The sequence below is a fragment of the Vanessa cardui genome, chromosome 28 (genome assembly GCF_905220365.1).
Source record: "Vanessa cardui chromosome 28, ilVanCard2.1, whole genome shotgun sequence".
NCBI lineage: Eukaryota > Metazoa > Arthropoda > Insecta > Lepidoptera > Nymphalidae > Vanessa > Vanessa cardui.
Window position 1 is genome coordinate 2507462 of NC_061150.1, and position 16869 is coordinate 2524330.

The 16869-nt window shown below is 35.9% G+C and overlaps 1 protein-coding gene across 1 annotated transcript; it reads right to left on the reverse strand.

Moving 5' to 3' along the window:
• Positions 1-2689: 2689 nt before the first annotated feature.
• Positions 2690-14038, reverse strand: LOC124541357. The gene is made up of 11 exons (XM_047119211.1): positions 13376-14038; positions 12627-12858; positions 11851-12040; positions 10190-11104; positions 8914-9067; positions 7936-8085; positions 6932-7418; positions 6304-6436; positions 5739-5838; positions 5244-5402; positions 2690-3647 (listed from the first exon to the last, which is right to left on the reverse strand). The coding sequence occupies exons 1-11, from the start codon at positions 14030-14032 to the stop codon at positions 3552-3554; spliced, it is 3273 nt and encodes a 1090-aa protein (XP_046975167.1). The 5' UTR covers positions 14033-14038; the 3' UTR covers positions 2690-3551.
• Positions 14039-16869: the final 2831 nt, after the last annotated feature.

A 16869-nucleotide genomic window follows, 5' to 3' on the forward strand; every position in this document is an offset into this window, starting at 1 on the left:
TGTCCTTGCGTAAAATAATTCGTTTTGTTTAGATACGACAATATCGTATCTTGACTAAAGGCTAGACAGCCTAATTTTTTGAAGAAACCAATAAATATATATTTACGTTTTGTTTGGATAATTAGCGCAAAATATTTTTTTGATATTACCATAACCGCGGCTTTCACAACAACAGCCTGTAAATTCCCACTGCTGGGCTAAAGGCCTCCTCTACCTTTGAGAAGAAGGTTTAGAACATATTCCACCACGCTGTTCCAATGCGGGTTGGTGAAATACACATGTGGCAGAATTTCTATGAAATTTGTCACATACAGGTTTCCTCACGATGTTTTCCTTCACCGCTGAGCACGAGATGATTTATAAAGACAAATTAAGCACATGAAACAGCGGTGCTTGCCTGGGTTTGAACCTGCAATCATCGGTTAAGATGCACGCGTTCTAACCACTGGGCCATATCGATCAACCGCGGCTTTCACTTAGCAAAAAAATGGAGGGGTGGGGGCGCCATTGTTTGAACCCCCAAACCTAGTAAGAATTAGATAATATAGATTAATAATTACATATTGTACAACAATAATAATAACACTTTTTGACGTTTAAAACGTCAATATTTGTTAAATCACATCACAGATTAATCAAGAATATCGACCAATGAAATCGCGACAAATGAATTAGAACAGAGAATATTATTATATGTTGTAAATATAATTAAATAAACAATACATACTTGTTTTCGAATCCGACACGTGCGTGACAATGATACGGCTATCGTTTTGACAGTGATAACATTTTTATCATATAGCTTCCGCCCCTGTCTTCGCCCGTGAATTTAGAGATATTATGTACCTTATAAACTTTTCTGTAATCTTGATAGGTGTATGTAAAATGTCATTACGAATATTTGATTAGTTAGCGCGTTAATTATAACAAACAAACAGTTAAACAAATACTTTGGCATTTATAAAAAGCCTTTATCACTGACCTCAAACTCGATAGCAATCTTCATCAAAACCGGTTCAGCTATTAAGTACCTCTTCAGGTTCACTCGGGTTTGACGTCTTACCACCTACCACCATGTGGCTACAATCATGTAATTTCTATAAATCGTGTAATTTGAATGTGGCAGACAATTAGACATGTGTTTTCAAACAAACAAATACTTCAGCTGTATAATATGGAAGCAATATAATCGACGGACTTATGGCTAAGTAGCCATCTGGAATAGATAGCTAATTAGCCATAAGTCCGCCCGTTGTACAACACTCTTAATCAAAATTTCCTTTTATGTTATTTTTCGTTTTATTTTCTAATTTTCTTTTACTTTTTTCTGTGTCTTTCTTTATTTCTGTTTGTTGTGTACAATTAAGTTTATTTCATTCATTCATTCAATATAGCTATACAAACACAGTTTATATTTATGAACTAGCTATGCCCGCGACTTCGTGCGCGTTTTTATTTAACATTTTATTTAAAAAAACCTCGAGTTTGTAATTATTTTATACATAATTCTAATGATATCAGCTATCTGTCAGTGAAAGTCCGTCAAAATCGGTACAGCTGTTCCAGAGATTAGCCGGAACAATCAAACAGACACACACAACACAAGAACAGCCTGTAAATTCCCACTGCTGGGCTAAAGGCCTCCTCTCCCTTTGAGGAGAAGGTTTGGAACATATTCCACCACGCTGTTCCAATGCGGGTTGGTGGAAGACAGACATACAAAAAATGTAAAAAATGTAATTTTGATAAAAACATGGTAATTTTAATATCACAAACAGGCACTCCACATTTTATTATATGTATAGAAGATAAAACCAATTAGTTTCGATAGTGTTATCTACTTAAATATGATATCTATCTTTTATCTAATTTTGTCATATATCTGTTATTATGCTGTCGTCAGACATTACTTATTTAAACCTGGGGCAGATTTGATACTTTTACTGTCCTAGAAATATTGCAGGCTACTCTCAGTTCCAGTTCGAATCACGGAAAATAATGCATCAAGATTTTTATATTTTAAGCGATAACTTAGACCCAGACCAAAGGAACCCATGCTTTGGTCTGTGTCTAAGTTAAAGGGAAAATGTGCCCCTGGTTTGGAACCAGGGGCATACTTGAATATTTTTAACAGTGATGTAATAGGTAAAACTTTTAACACCTGGTTATCATATACGCAAAGACCTCCATCCTTCGGAAAGCTGTTTGCTTCAATAAAATATCTCATATTTTAACGATTTATTAAATTTTTAACTTTGCCGTTTCATAAATCAAACTTTTTGTAAAAAATACATTGGTAAAAAGGTGTATTATTAATACAAGATTACACAGACTAAAAAAAAGCGTGGAAATAATACCTGTTGACTTCCAGGCAGGCATTACTTACATATATAATTGTAATTAACTAACATGACTGTATTTTTAAATGTTGAGAAAAGGTAACTACTTTGTTTCTTGCCGGTTCTTCTCGGTAGAATCTACTTTCCGAACTTGTGGTTCCCTTAATATAGTTGTTAAATGACGATTCAAAAAGCCTACTTGAATAAAGTATATTTCGATATGATTTGATTTGATTATCAAAATAAAATTGTACAATTTTATGTGATTTTTTTAACCTCACAACGAATAATAAAAACACGTCACATATTCATAATGTATTTATTAAAGAAGCAATAGTCATCAACAATTATTTAACAATATATATAAACGTAAAATTGTAAACACCGTTAGATTATAAGCTATCTCACCCAATAGGTAATCTACAATGTTTGAAAAAGTACTTCAATATAGCCAGTGGCGGATTTACCAATAGGCTAAGTAGGGTAGCCTAGGGCGACAGATTTAGAGGGGCGGCAAATTTAGCCCAAAGACTTAAAATTAGAAGTTTTAAATTTCAATATAATAATCACTAAAATATCATTCAATGTATGGGCTAGTCATACAATCAAATAGCTGAAATCAAATGACTGAGACATACATACATATATACCCAAAACACTTTTCTAATAAACATCCAACAATCTTACTTGGTGGTAGGGCTTTGTGCAAGCCTATCTGTGTAGGTACCACCCACTCATCAGATATTCTACCGCCAAGCAACAGTACTTGGTATAATTAAAGTTATTTAACGGGACCATGTTTTTTATTTTTTAACAAGACAGAAATAATGTTAAAACATCGAGTTCCACCAACGAAACATAAAAATCATACTAAATATCCCGTATTATACAACTGTATTAAAAACAAAAATAACCATAATAATTTAAAATCTTATATAGTACTTGGTATTGTTGTGTTCCGATTTGAAGGGTGAGCCAGTGTAACTACAGGCACAAGGGACATAGCATCTCAGTTCCCAAGGTTGGTGGCGCATTGACGATGTAAGGAATAGTTAATGTTTCTTACAGCGCCATTGTCTATGGGCGGTGCTATCAGGTGGCCCATATGTTCGTCCCCCAAGCAATAGCATAAAGAACCTTACTCCACAAAGACCACAAAAACCAGATCCTCCAAAAATATAACGGCATTTACAATTTTCCAAAGACATTCATCTACAAAAGGGACGCGTATTTCTGGAACAGCTCCAAGTTTCTTTCTTCGTCTTTCATCTTGTAGATTTGCACGTTGCCTTCTGTGGTAAGTATAGCCTGCAAGAATATCACATTATTCTACAATGATATAGTAAGACAACTTAGATGTAGCATCGGAAAATTCAATAAAAACGACTACTGCCGATTCAATAGAAACAGCACCCTATCGCGCCATTCGACGCTATTCGTCGCTATAGATTCCCGCGTCAGTTCGACCCGAGAAAGCAAGTGCATGTAAATCAACGTGTCAAATTGACGGATATTCGCTGGGTGCGCGATGACAGCGCCAACTAGCGGTTGCAAATACGGTGGCCTCCGAAATGTCAAATGACATCCAATAAATATTCTAAATCTATATAAGGTAAGTCTTTTTTATTTTTTCGTCTAAAATGGCACAATCAATAGATTTCGCTTAGTACATTGCGGATTTTTAATGGCTGTCGTCATGAGAAGTAAAGAAATAAGCAAATTTCATCGAATAACGCATTTCATGTAAATAGCAGACGATTATTTATGAGTGCTTGTGCTCTCAATAATCCATCCTTTTATATATTTTCAGTTAAACATGGCCAAATTAATCATAAAAACTGGATTCCGACATCATTATCCAACCACAAACAACATGGAAAACAGTTAGTTTTAGCTCAACATGTGCAAGATGTGAAATTATTTGGGATAGCGTACTTAATTCGGATGTGATCGGTTTTACGAATTTTGCCGATGCGACATCTAAGTTGTGTCGCACTATAGGTACTATTTAGTTTGGTCCTTACATTCTAGTAGCGACCCTAAAGCTATCGCTAAGAAATAGTCATATAGGTCAAGGACATTTTAAGTAGACCTTTTAAGGTGTAGAATACTGTAGTACATGATTTTGATCAATCTTTTAGGGTTCAGTCAGTTATTACGTTTGCAATGTAAGCGCAAAAAACATATTTTTTTGTTCCGGTTTGAAGGGTGAGTGAGCCAGTGCAAATACGGGCACAAGGGACATAGCATCTAAGCTCCCAAATTTGTTTGCATATTGGCAATGTAAATAACGGTTAATGTTTCTTACGACGTTATTGTCTATGTGGAGCACTTAGCATAAGGTGACACTTTTGAAGCCGAGATGGTCCAGTGGTCAGAACCCATGCATCTTAACAAATGATTGCGGGTTCAAAACCAGGCAAGCACCACTGAGTTCCCATGTGCAAGTGCGGTGAAAGAAAATATCGTGAGCAAACCTGTATGTGTCTAATTTTATCGAAATCCTGCCACATGTGTATTCCACGAACACGCGTTGGAACAGCGTGGTGAAATACGTTCCAAACCTTCTCCTCAAAGGGAGAGGAGGCCTTAGCCCAGCAGTGAGAAATTTACAGGCTGTTGTTGTTGTGGTAACCACTTACCATCAGATTCCACTTTCGGTGGTCTGTCTTTTCATAATATATAAACAAAAATAATTAAGTACTATATTTTAGTGTTACAAATAATTAAAGGCTCAGTCAAAATAAATTGTGTCAATATCCAAAATTTTAGAAAACTAAATAACGACTTCAATTATTAAGATACGTCATTAATAACAAAATGGCGGGTAACACAATGGCGTTGTTAAGTTCGGATTTTTTATACTACAGTTATAAAATTCTTCTTTACGAATATTACACTCACCAGAGCTCGCTCGGTGGAACAACAGTGAGCCACATCTCCACTCGTACACTTGGCTCTCATGTCACTGTGTGTGAGTTCCCACACAAACACATTTGTGTTGCACACAGCGATTATGCAAAACGGATTTGAGTGTGACCAGCATATTGACTTTATTGCCAGCTGTAAAAAAAGCAAATAATAATAAGAATAATAAATAATTCGAGAGAGATGGCCGCGAGGTTAGAACCAGTACATCTTATCTGATGATTGTGGATTCAAACCCAGGCAAGCATCACTGAATATTCATGTGCTTAATTTGTGTTCATAATTCACCTCGTGCTCGGCGGTGAAGGAAAACATCGTGAGGAAACCTGCACGTGTCTATTTGCCACATTTGTGGCATATGACTTATCGGCATTGGACAGCGTGGTGGAATATGTCCAAATCTCTCTTCTCCAAAAGGGGGCTAGAGGCAATTTACAGGCTGTTACTGTTACTGACATAATAAATGCGTACCTTATTAGTGGCACTTGTATCCATGGTTGTTTTCTTCACACTATTTATGTATCTTCCTTTTTCATCCGCAATACATTTATCTACAACAACTGGACCGCTTCTGAAACAACGCATTACAATACTGAATATCTTCTGATATACTACAAAACCTTTTATTACGGGTTTAAAATTTCTTGCTTCTATTCCATCATCAACAAACGCATTTGTGTCTATAGATGCATTTACCTCAGACTGTCTTACGATACGATACAAGATTTCATAGATGATAAAAAAGCGTGGAGTTAATACCTGTTGACTTCCAAGCAGGATATATTAATTTAAATAACCGTTTAACATGAATTTGTATTTTTTAAATGTTGAAAAAGAGTAACTACTGAGTTTCTTGCCGGTTCTTCTCGGTAGAATCTACTTTCCGAACCGGTGGTAGCTTCACTTAATTTTAAAATGACGATTCAAAAGTGCTTGTAAAAGCCTACTCGAATGAAGTTTATTTTGATTTTGACTACTGATAATTTAAGAAATCTCACAGATATCCCATCATCAGAAATAGTCATCATCAACTCACCCACACTCCAGAGTTAGAAGGACTCTATAGTCAAGCAACGAGCATAAGTTGACTGTTCCCGTATCGGTACCAGCTAGGAAATACGGCAGACCATGGGGCGATGGCTCCAGGTGTATCACAGACGACGCTTCATCTGCAAATATAATCGGAGATTTGAACAGCTCGAAAATAAATTGACCAAAATAATTGACGACCTCCGTGGTCGAGTAGTGTGTACACCCATTTTCATGGGCACGCTACCCCGAGGTCCCGGGTTCGTCCTGCCGAGTCGATGTAGAAAAAGTTGAAATAAAACTAGCTGTAACGGATTTGAATCGCGTTTATTAACATCCTGTCTGCCCGTGACCACGAACGCTGTAAAGTGCTCGAAACGTCGGGATGTCAAAAATAATTAATATACGCGATTCAAATCCGTTATAACTAGTTTTATTTCAATGTGTAATCGCGAAAATTTAAGACAACATTATGTAGAAAAAGTTCATAAGTTATCTATGTTGTCTCGAGTCTGGATGTTTGTAACGTCGTTACTTCTGATTTCCCAAAACACAAGTGCTTTAGCTACTTGTATAAGATCTGTGCTAACATTAAAATTGGAGCATTCAATTAATACGAAATAATCTTTACTTACTGGCAACACGTAGAGTTTTAACTTTAACAGTCCCCAACGTCCGTCTACAACAAAGCACTTCCCCGCAATTCTTCGCAATCAAATAACTATCGACGTTTCTTAATTCAATAACCTTCAAATGATAAAACACAGCCCCATTCTCCCAGAAACAAAACGAATTGCTTTCGACTACACTTTTATTTTTCACACTGGCAGCACTTTTCGGTCTGTCAAAGTCGATTTTACGATTGGCGGATTTCGGGCGGGAGATTTTACTCAGATTTCTCTCCTGCCGTTTGATAGTTAGTCTTTTCTTGGCTGCGTTTAAATTGAAGTTAGTGAATTCTTCACTGACCGGCGCGTTTATGTATTCCGTTAAATTGATTGTCTGATTTCGTTCTAATTTCAATTTAGACCAAAATGTTTTCCCGATATCGTTCGTCAGGTTAGTCTTTTCTTGTACTATCGACCATATTGTTAGTATACCCGTGCGTTGTAAGGAGCATATCTGCGAACAATACAACTTAATTACAAAACAGCTGGTAAAAGACATTTTTTTTTATATGGGCCTCCTGATGTTAAGTATGGTAACAATCCCTTACATCGCCAATGTGCCACCAACCTCGGGAACTAAGATGTTATGTCCCTTGTGCCTGTAGTTACACTGGCTCACTCACCCTTCAAAACCGGAACACAACAATACTGAGCACTTCTGTTAACAACAAAACAACAGCCTGTAAATTACCCACTGCTTGTCTAAGGCCTCCGCTCTTTTTGAGGGGAAGGTTTGGAACATATTCCACAACGCTTCCAATGCGGGCTGCTGGAATACACATGTGGAAGAGTCTCTGTGGAATTAGACACATGCAGGTTTCCTCGCGATGTTTTCCTTCACCGTTGAACACGTGATGAATTATGAACACAAATTAATCACATGAATATTCAGTGGTGCTGCCTGGGCTTGTACCGAACATCGGTTAAGATGCACGCGTTCGTTGCTTCACACTTAATAATTTTCTCCTTACCTGCCGTATAATTTTCCTTCCGGAACCCAAATTAGCCGTGTTCATATCCCCCATGAACTCCAGCCCTACGATGCTGTCGACCGTTTCGTTCTTGCACACAGCCATTGCGCTACTCGTGTAGGAGCTCGCTTGGAGAAGACATTTGTTTTTCTGGGGAAAAATGTGTAATAACAATTAAAACGGGAAAATGGGTGACTACTGAGTTTTTTGGGGGGTTTATCTTGTTAAATCTCCTTTACGAATTAGTGGTAGCTTCTAATTGAACACTAGCTGTGCCTATGTCTTTGCGCGCGTGTGAATTTGCCCGATCGGAAAGAGCGTACATCTAAAATAAAAGTAGCCTAAATAACTACCTATTACATCAAAGATCAGCCAGTGAAAGACCCGTCAAAATCGGTGCAGCCGTTCCAGAGAACAAAGCCGGAACATAGAGATAGAGACAGAAAATGATACAAAAAAAATAGTATATGTACCGTGTATAAATACTGTATAATATATGTATATAGTAAAAATCTGTAATTATAATACTATAAACAGACACTAATTTTATTATATGTATAGATGTAACAAGATGATTCAAAAGTGCCTCAACTTAGATGTCGCATCGGAAAAATTAGTAAAACCGATCACATCCGAATTAAGTACGCTATCCCAAATCATCAATATTTATTTCTTATGTGAATGTGATCTTTACACAAACGTAGTAACTTGTAACATCATATGAACTAATATATTCGTCAATTTGACGCGTCGATTTACATGCACTTGCTTTATTGTGTTGAACTGACGCGAGAATCTATAGCGACGAATAGCGTCGAATGGCGCGATAGGGAGCTGTTTCTATTGGTTGTGTGAATCAGCAGTGATCGGTTTTATTGCATTTGCCGATGCTACATCTAAGTTGTGTCGTACTATACTAGTCTAGCTCCACGCTGTTTTTCGCATGGTAATCTAACCTGCACGGAACAATTCGCTCACCTCTTCACTCACGCAGGTGCTGTTCCTGAGATTCCATTCTCTATCCCTCTCCGTTTGAGTCAAGTGTTTCGAATCAACTTCTACCGTTTTAGTAGAATCGTCGACATCATTCGACCAGGTTGGTTCTTCCGACAAATCCCACAATTGAATCGACCTGTGTTAAAAATACTTAATAATAACAAACATTGGACAACATCATAAGTAACTAATGCACTTGTGTTATGGGAAATCAGAAGTAACGACGGTACCACAAAGACCCAGACCCAAGACAACATAGAAAACACATGAACTTTTACTGCATCGACTCGGCCGGTCGAACCCGGGGATTTCGGAGTGGCGTACCCATGAAAACCGGTGTACACACTCGACCACGGAGGTCGTCAATATAATATAAAATTTCAAAATCTGGGCTGGTTTTATTATCAGTACTAGCGTCTGCTCGCGACTTCTTCCGCGTAGATTTTGGATTTGTGGCAGGAAGATAGACCCATAAAGACACAAACTAAAAAAAAAGGTAAGAAAATGATTCTGATTTATTTTTTACACCTTGTGTCTGAAAAAGCCAAATATCTTACGGAACCCAATTATTTCCAAAATAATTTAAATTTATATTATACATATAAAAAACCGATACTCGTGAATAATGTAGCTTTCAAATAGTGAAATTCTTTGAATCGGTCCAGTAGTTTTTGAGCCTAATCATTACAAACAAACAAACTTAACTTACTCAAATTAGTATAGAAAATCTCAGAAGTATCTCCGATACAAATCACTTGACATTTGATGTTTTGAGCAAAACGGGATATACATATATTCCCCCAAACGAAAAGTATTTTCGACACGACCGATAGAAGTGAAAAAAAACCTCTGCAAGACAGACCGGCAATGGCGAAGCTTACCCTCCCATTAGACGTCATCACTTCGAAAATTATTTGCCAAATCCGAAGTAAACAAACAAACATTAAACACAGCCGAACCTTCTTTCTTTGACAACACTACATATTATAAAACAAAGCCACATCTGTCTGTATGTTCGTGATAAGCTCCAAAAGTACGGAACGGATTTTCATGCCGTTTTCACTAATAGACAGATTCATTTATACGGAAGCCTAAATTATATAATTTACTAAATCGTGTTGGTTAATACTAAATGAGTTGAAATAGCAACAAACAAAATATGAAAAGTAAAATATGATCCACCCGTGTTAAGCCGGGATGGGCCGCTAGTTAGTAGATAATTGGGATTAAAGTAATTATATAATGAAAGCACACTCACCCATCTTCGAGGGCTCCCACGAACTGACCGTCAGTACTACCTCTGAACCGTCCTATCTTAACATTATCCGTCGAAATGAGTATCTTCAAAGGCTCGCGTCTGGCAACACTCAAGTCCCACAAGCACAACACACACTTCTGTGCAACAAAACCACTTACAAATTTCCTGTGCACTGTTATAATTAAGTTACTCTTTGTTTCAGACATCACCGTTGACATAACTTGAGATTTGCTTAAAAAGGTTTCATCAAAATCCGATTTTGATATCGACAAATAACCCACACTGAACGGAAACTTTGACGTTTTGATCAAATTCGACGAATAAGTGTTGCCATTATTTACACTCAGAATATTACTAACACGACATTCGATTTTCTTCAAAAACTTCCTCAATCTATTTACATTGTACGAATTACTTTTTAATTTCGATTTATATTCCTCGATGGGCATTATCGTGTCGGGTCCAACGCCATCTTTCTGTTCCAAGTATATTCTTAACGGATCTCTTTTGTAATTATCATCAACTACAGTCACCTTTTCATCATCAGTTAGAAATTTAAACTCTTCGAAATCTCTATTTGTTAATTTTTTATCTGTATTTTCTTTCATATATATATCATTATCAGAGAACTCGATAGGACATTGCGTCCATTTATTGCTACATATAATTCCATCCGTCTGTACTTCCTCAGTGATACCATCGTCGAAGGTCTGAACAGCTGTTTGAGTGTAATTCGATCTTCCAAACGTTGCCATGTACAAGTCATACGGTATGGGCGCCATTTCGAACAGATTATATGACATTTCGTGCAGTGTTACCATGCTGAGGATATCTTTTGCTCGTTGCTGCAACTTTTCGAATATACGGCGCTTTCTTTTGTTCTCTTTCGATCTCGTAAAATCAATGAATAAGGGCCTAAAAACATTGTTCTTATTTAATCCGATAGATAGATAGATTTAAGAAATATTAACAATTCCTTGCTAACGATGGGCTACTAAACTTGGGAACTAAGATGATATGTGATTCTAGCTTGTAGTCAACATTCTATGTGATGCTTTTTGGTGGTAGAATATATCACAGGTGGCTGGTACCTACTCAGATGTTGAAGGGTAAATTTAATTAACACAACTACGTGCTAACCACGTAATTGAAGTAAAGGAGCGGGATGAAGCTATATGCGACATATTGTTTAATCACCCTCTCGCTCATGTTTATTAGTTAGACTTATTAGTGCTAAGACTATAGAATAGAAGAAAATAAATAAAGAATAGTTATTGTTTACTTGGTGGTAGGGCTTTGGGCAAGCCCGTCTGGGTAGGTACCACCCACTCATCAGTTATTCTACCGCCAAATAACAGTACTCAGTATTGTTGTGTTCCGGTTTGAAGGGTGTGTGAGCCAGTGTAACTACAGGCACAAGGGACATAACATCTTAGTTCCCAAGGTTGGTGGCGCATTGACGATGTATGTTAATATTTCTTACAGCGTCATTGTCTATGGGTGATGGTGACTACTTACCATCAGGTCGGCCATATGCTCGTCCGCCAACCTATACCATAAAAAAAAATTGTACTTTCTTCTGTCAAAATTGGAAAGAATGTCTCCCTATTTTCGCATCTGTGCTAGTAGATACGACTCTTTCGACGAAGCTGTATTCTTACCTATCCAAAACATCCACATGAACAGTCTTGATACTGGACATGTCTTGAAAACCCTCATCCGTGAGGGATACCTTCACACTGTCCTCGGAATCTTGCTTGGTCTTACCCTCCCTCTCTTCCGAGACTTCGGATATAAAGTCCATCGGTTTTGATCTATTCGCTGAACGAGGATCACGGAGTTCGTAGTTACCTAAAATAATGGGCCAAAATTTTCAATAAATTTGCAGTGACCAAAGCAGAATCTCAATCTTCGGTACTTAGTTTATTTCTCTTGAAAATTTTGGAAAAAAATGACAGTCAAAGTAAGAAAACCTTCGTCAGTTTTAAAATTCATTCCTTTATCGAGTCAAACTCTTAGTACTTTTGGTAACTAAAGCACCAAACTGACAACTGTATATAAAATTAAACGTACCTACATAGTACTCTTTGCTAGATGTGAATTATAAGTACACTGCGACGCAATATGTCAGCCTCGATCGGTGAAGCAGATCATCTGAGCACACGAAAATAGCTCTTAAAGTGACGAACCTTTACTTACCCTGACTGTACCTCGAATGCTAAAATATGACTAGATAAAATTGGTCGCAACGATATCCACGCTTTTTTTATCATCTTTAAAAATACTTATATAATTATTAATAATGTTTACAACAAATTATTTAAATTTAGGAATCGGCAAAGTTAAAAATATCTGTGGAATTTGATTATAGAAACTAACACTTTGTTCCAAGAAAGATCTTTTGATTTCGCGGCAGGAAGCAGACAGGAACACTTACCAGAATCCAACATCCTTTCCTCCTTAGAATTTGCATCTTCATCCTCCACTTGGACATTCACACTATCATCCTTATCGTCAATTTGCTGTTCATCACTTGCTTCATCATCATCGTCGTCATCACCCGCGCTCGTACCGTTCTCTTCACTGTGATAGGAATCAAAGTCAGACTCGTAACTCTCGAAGTCATCCTCGTAACTCACTTCCTCATCACTTGACTTTTCAGTTTTCACCTGCAATTTATGCATTTAAATTGACTATAATATAGCAGTTTCTAAATATTTCGCCGTTGGTATTGGTAGAGCAGAGTTCGCATATTTCGCGTATTCAAAAGTCAAAATATACATCATTGAAAAGTACATTTTTTATATAAAATAGGTAGGAGAGGCAAACTTGTTAGTAAGTGGCCACGATACCAATCCACCGTAAGAAATATTAACCATTACTTACTCGAATATTTTGTTCAAGTGTTGTGTAGTTTGTGACAAAGTCACTTTCTCTGGCCCTATGTCCCATTGTAAGCTTAAATCTTTAAAATCTAATAGATAGAGTTATTCGATAGAAAGGTTTTTGTATAAAATACATGGACAATATAGTAAAGAAACACTGATAATTTTAGATGTTTATAGTGTGATATAATAAATAAACAAATCCTGTAGCATTTTTAGTATTAGTATTGCACCCGTGCGAAGCCGGGACAGGTCGCTAGTATATTATAATATATTCTATAAAAAAATACTATTATATTACCTCTGCCTTTTCTTCATTCAGATCCACATAAAACGCTTTGGGCTTGGCACTTAATTGCCGCGTCAGATTAAGAAGTTCTGCATTATTGTCCACAACATCTGGCGTTAAGACTTTAATCTCCTCATCATCCAGAGTCCTCGTTTTAGTGCGCTGTCTCTCTGGCAATGCAACCTTTTTCGACGAAACCTCCTTCGAATTATGTACCAACGCTTTCGACGCGACCTCCTTCGATTTATCATGACCCAAATCTAATTTCCTTTTCACGATTGGAGAATTAATAGCGTTCGTGGGTTTCTTATTGGTTACAGTTCTGATTGGAACTTTATTCTTATCAGTTGATCGAGCGGAAACGGAAACTCTTGCATCCGGTTTGTTTCTATAACTTCTGGAACTCAGTTGGCTTATGGACGATGGCGAAGATTTCAGCAGATCTTTCATAGGAGATACGTTCGTGGTTTTGGCGTGAGGTGCTTTTTTTGGTGCGTTGACATTCGAAGTGGATCTCGAGTAAATGTCAGCTGTAGATTTTGCTACGAAACTTCTTGGAGTCGAAACTCTATGGTCGATTCTTTTGTTTTTATCATCTTGCTTCTTGGCTATCGAATCATCTTTCGTATCGAGTTTCTTTCTATCAACGGTTTTTCTTAAGCTCTGCATTTTATTAATTATCTGTAAATAAATTAATAGACAATTAAACAATACTTTTTTTATAATTGTTGTTTACATGAAATATGGCTCAGTAGGACACCGGCTCCAAATATAACAATAACTATAACTACATTATATAATCGTAAATCGACTTTTAAGTAGTCTAATATTTTTCATTTCATTTAACCTAGGAGGACTCTCAAAAATATGTTAAATATGCAATTATTTTTATTACTTTTTAGTGCATTTTTATTTGTTTTAAAATAGTGTTTTGTTTGAAGTCGGTTTTTCTTTTTGTTAAAATTTTATTTATTTTAAAATCAGGCACATGCATCCTCATGATATTTTCCTTTACCGCTTGAGATAAATGAATAATCAGTGGCCTGAGTTTGAACGCGCAATCATCAGCTCAGATGCACGCGTTCTAACCACTGGGCCATCTTGGTTCAAACTTGATGACTTTAAAAGTCATTAATTTATGTTAACGTTCATCTTTTGAGCTGTGAGAAAGAAAATCGAGAGCGAATAAAACTCAGCCATGTGTATATCAACAACCTACTTCGGAGTAGCGTGGTGGAGGAATCTCCAAAACTTATCCTCAAAAGTAGGGGAAGTCACAACCCAGCAGTGGTAAATCAACGGGCTTTACGTACGGTAAAGTACATTTGTATTATAAAGCTGCATTTGAATGAAACTAGTTATTACGGATTTTAATCGCGTATATTAATTATTTTGGACATCCCGACGTTTCGAGCACTTTACAGCGTTCGTGGTCACGGGTAGAGTCTAGTGTCCAAAGTGTCCAAAATAATTAATATACGCGATTAAAATCCGTAATAACTAGTTTTATTTAAATGTGTAATAATCGCGAAAATTTAAGACAACATTAGGCTGCATTTGTATTATATAGCTGTTATAAATAGTATTGTTCTAGGAGACTTATCGATAGTAATAGTATCGATACTGACGATACTAATATCGATATATAGAATAGTTTTGTACGTCAACTATCGATGGTCAAAATGTAAATGCTTCTGCAAAACTGTATATAAAATATTCGCTCAAAGTAGCACCAATAATGCATGGAATTGTATTAATATTAACACCCAAAATGAAAAATATAAAAATAGTACAATTTACATTTAGTTCAGCGACATCTATTGACGGAAGGATGAACTAAATTATTGAACAAATTAAATTCGAATAGAGAAATAACTCAAGTTATTATCCAAAAGTAATGTATGTACGTGTCATTACTGTTAGTTTAAAGATTTTTCAACCATTTCATTTACATAAATAAACAAACGGTATAAAAAATTAAAACGTTTGTATGTTTATGTAATATATATTCTACCAATGCTTTATATAATTTATGTATGTACAATTTATAGTTTTAAAATATTAGTATTTATTAAATAAATGACTACGAAACTTAATAAATATAAGAATTATGGAATTTTACATTTACCTATCCGTTTTTCAAAATATTTAGATGTTACTTTATTACGAAAATAGTTTTTATTTAAGATTCAATTTTTTCACGCATACAGTAACAAAAAAATATTGATTTTATACATTTAAACGTAAAGAATATTAATTATTAATCTTACCTTGGCATTGAATGCAGGTCACATATTATTGCTCTTAAATATTAATTTCATAACACTATATTAACATAACAAAACATACAACATATAACTAATGTTATAACTAATAATTCTTAACATAGCTATGTTTTATATTGACAAATATATGTTATAAATTCATACGTAAGTCATATTAGCATGTCTCTTTAATTGTGTATATTTTCGTTGCCATAGCAACCAGCTGAGCGGCCATTTTCTTAAATTTGACATCTGTCACGATGGATAATAAATTGACTTTTCGGTTTTGAATTTTTTATACCGAATTCTCGGCTAATAAAAATAAATCTAAATAATGATTGTTTTAAAATAAATGAATATTATTGAAAACAGTTATATTTATTTATAAATTTTATATCTTAATGATTTTTTAAGACATTAAATAAAACAAACTAATAATTATATTTAATCTGTTTTTTCAGTAATGAAGGCGGCAAAGTGGATTACATAAAAACATTAATCTATTTGCTGTTTCTACTAAAAAACTTTCAATTGCAGTCTGGGTTTATTAGAGTTCTTTATACCGACTCTCTGTACCAATATATAACATATTTCAGCTACTTACAATGGGATCGGAGTAATGTATGTGATGTTGTCTCATATTTATTAAAAAAATATATATATACATAGGTATATATTTCGGAATTCAGTAAAAACAAACTTACCTTAAGCTTAGGAACATGTTCCAAACCTTCTCCTCAAAGGGAGAGGAGGCCTTTGCCCAGCAGTGGGATTTACAGGCTGCTGTTATTGTTGTTGTTGATCGTACGAAAAGCCGTTCTTTTAGTTTTTGAATTTATCGCGTTCAAACTGACTCACAAGGGAGAGGGCGTGTTTAACTTAATATAACATTGTTTTTAAGTTTCTATGCATTTTTCTGAAATAGAAGTAATACCACCGTCAAGTCAACATCACTTATCTGTTCCGATATCTGCTAAAGATAAAATATGATCTGTGTCATCGTAGCTCTGAAACGGATGAACCGATTTTTTTTTTATGTTATAGATGACGGAAAGCCCTCACCACCGCCCATGGACATCTGCAACGCCGGGGAGCTTGCAGGTGCGTTGCCGGCCTTTAGGGAAGGAGTACGCTCTTTTTTTGAAGATTCCCAGATCATATCGGTTCGGAAAAACCGATGAAAGCTGGTTACACAGAGTGGTTGTGCGAGGTTTTGATTGAGTTCTTTTGTTTAAATGACTA

Excerpts from the sequence above, each read along its gene's own strand:
- LOC124541357 (XM_047119211.1), bottom strand. The coding sequence starts at position 14,032 with ATGCAGAGCTTAAGAAAAACCGTTGATAGAAAGAAACTCGATACGAAA. Across the intron at positions 7,419-7,935 it reads GAAGGAAAATTATACGGCAG|ATATGCTCCTTACAACGCAC; the intron begins GTAAGGAGAAAA and ends TATTGTTCGCAG. Across the intron at positions 5,403-5,738 it reads ATACAAGTGCCACTAATAAG|CTGGCAATAAAGTCAATATG; the intron begins GTACGCATTTAT and ends CTTTTTTTACAG.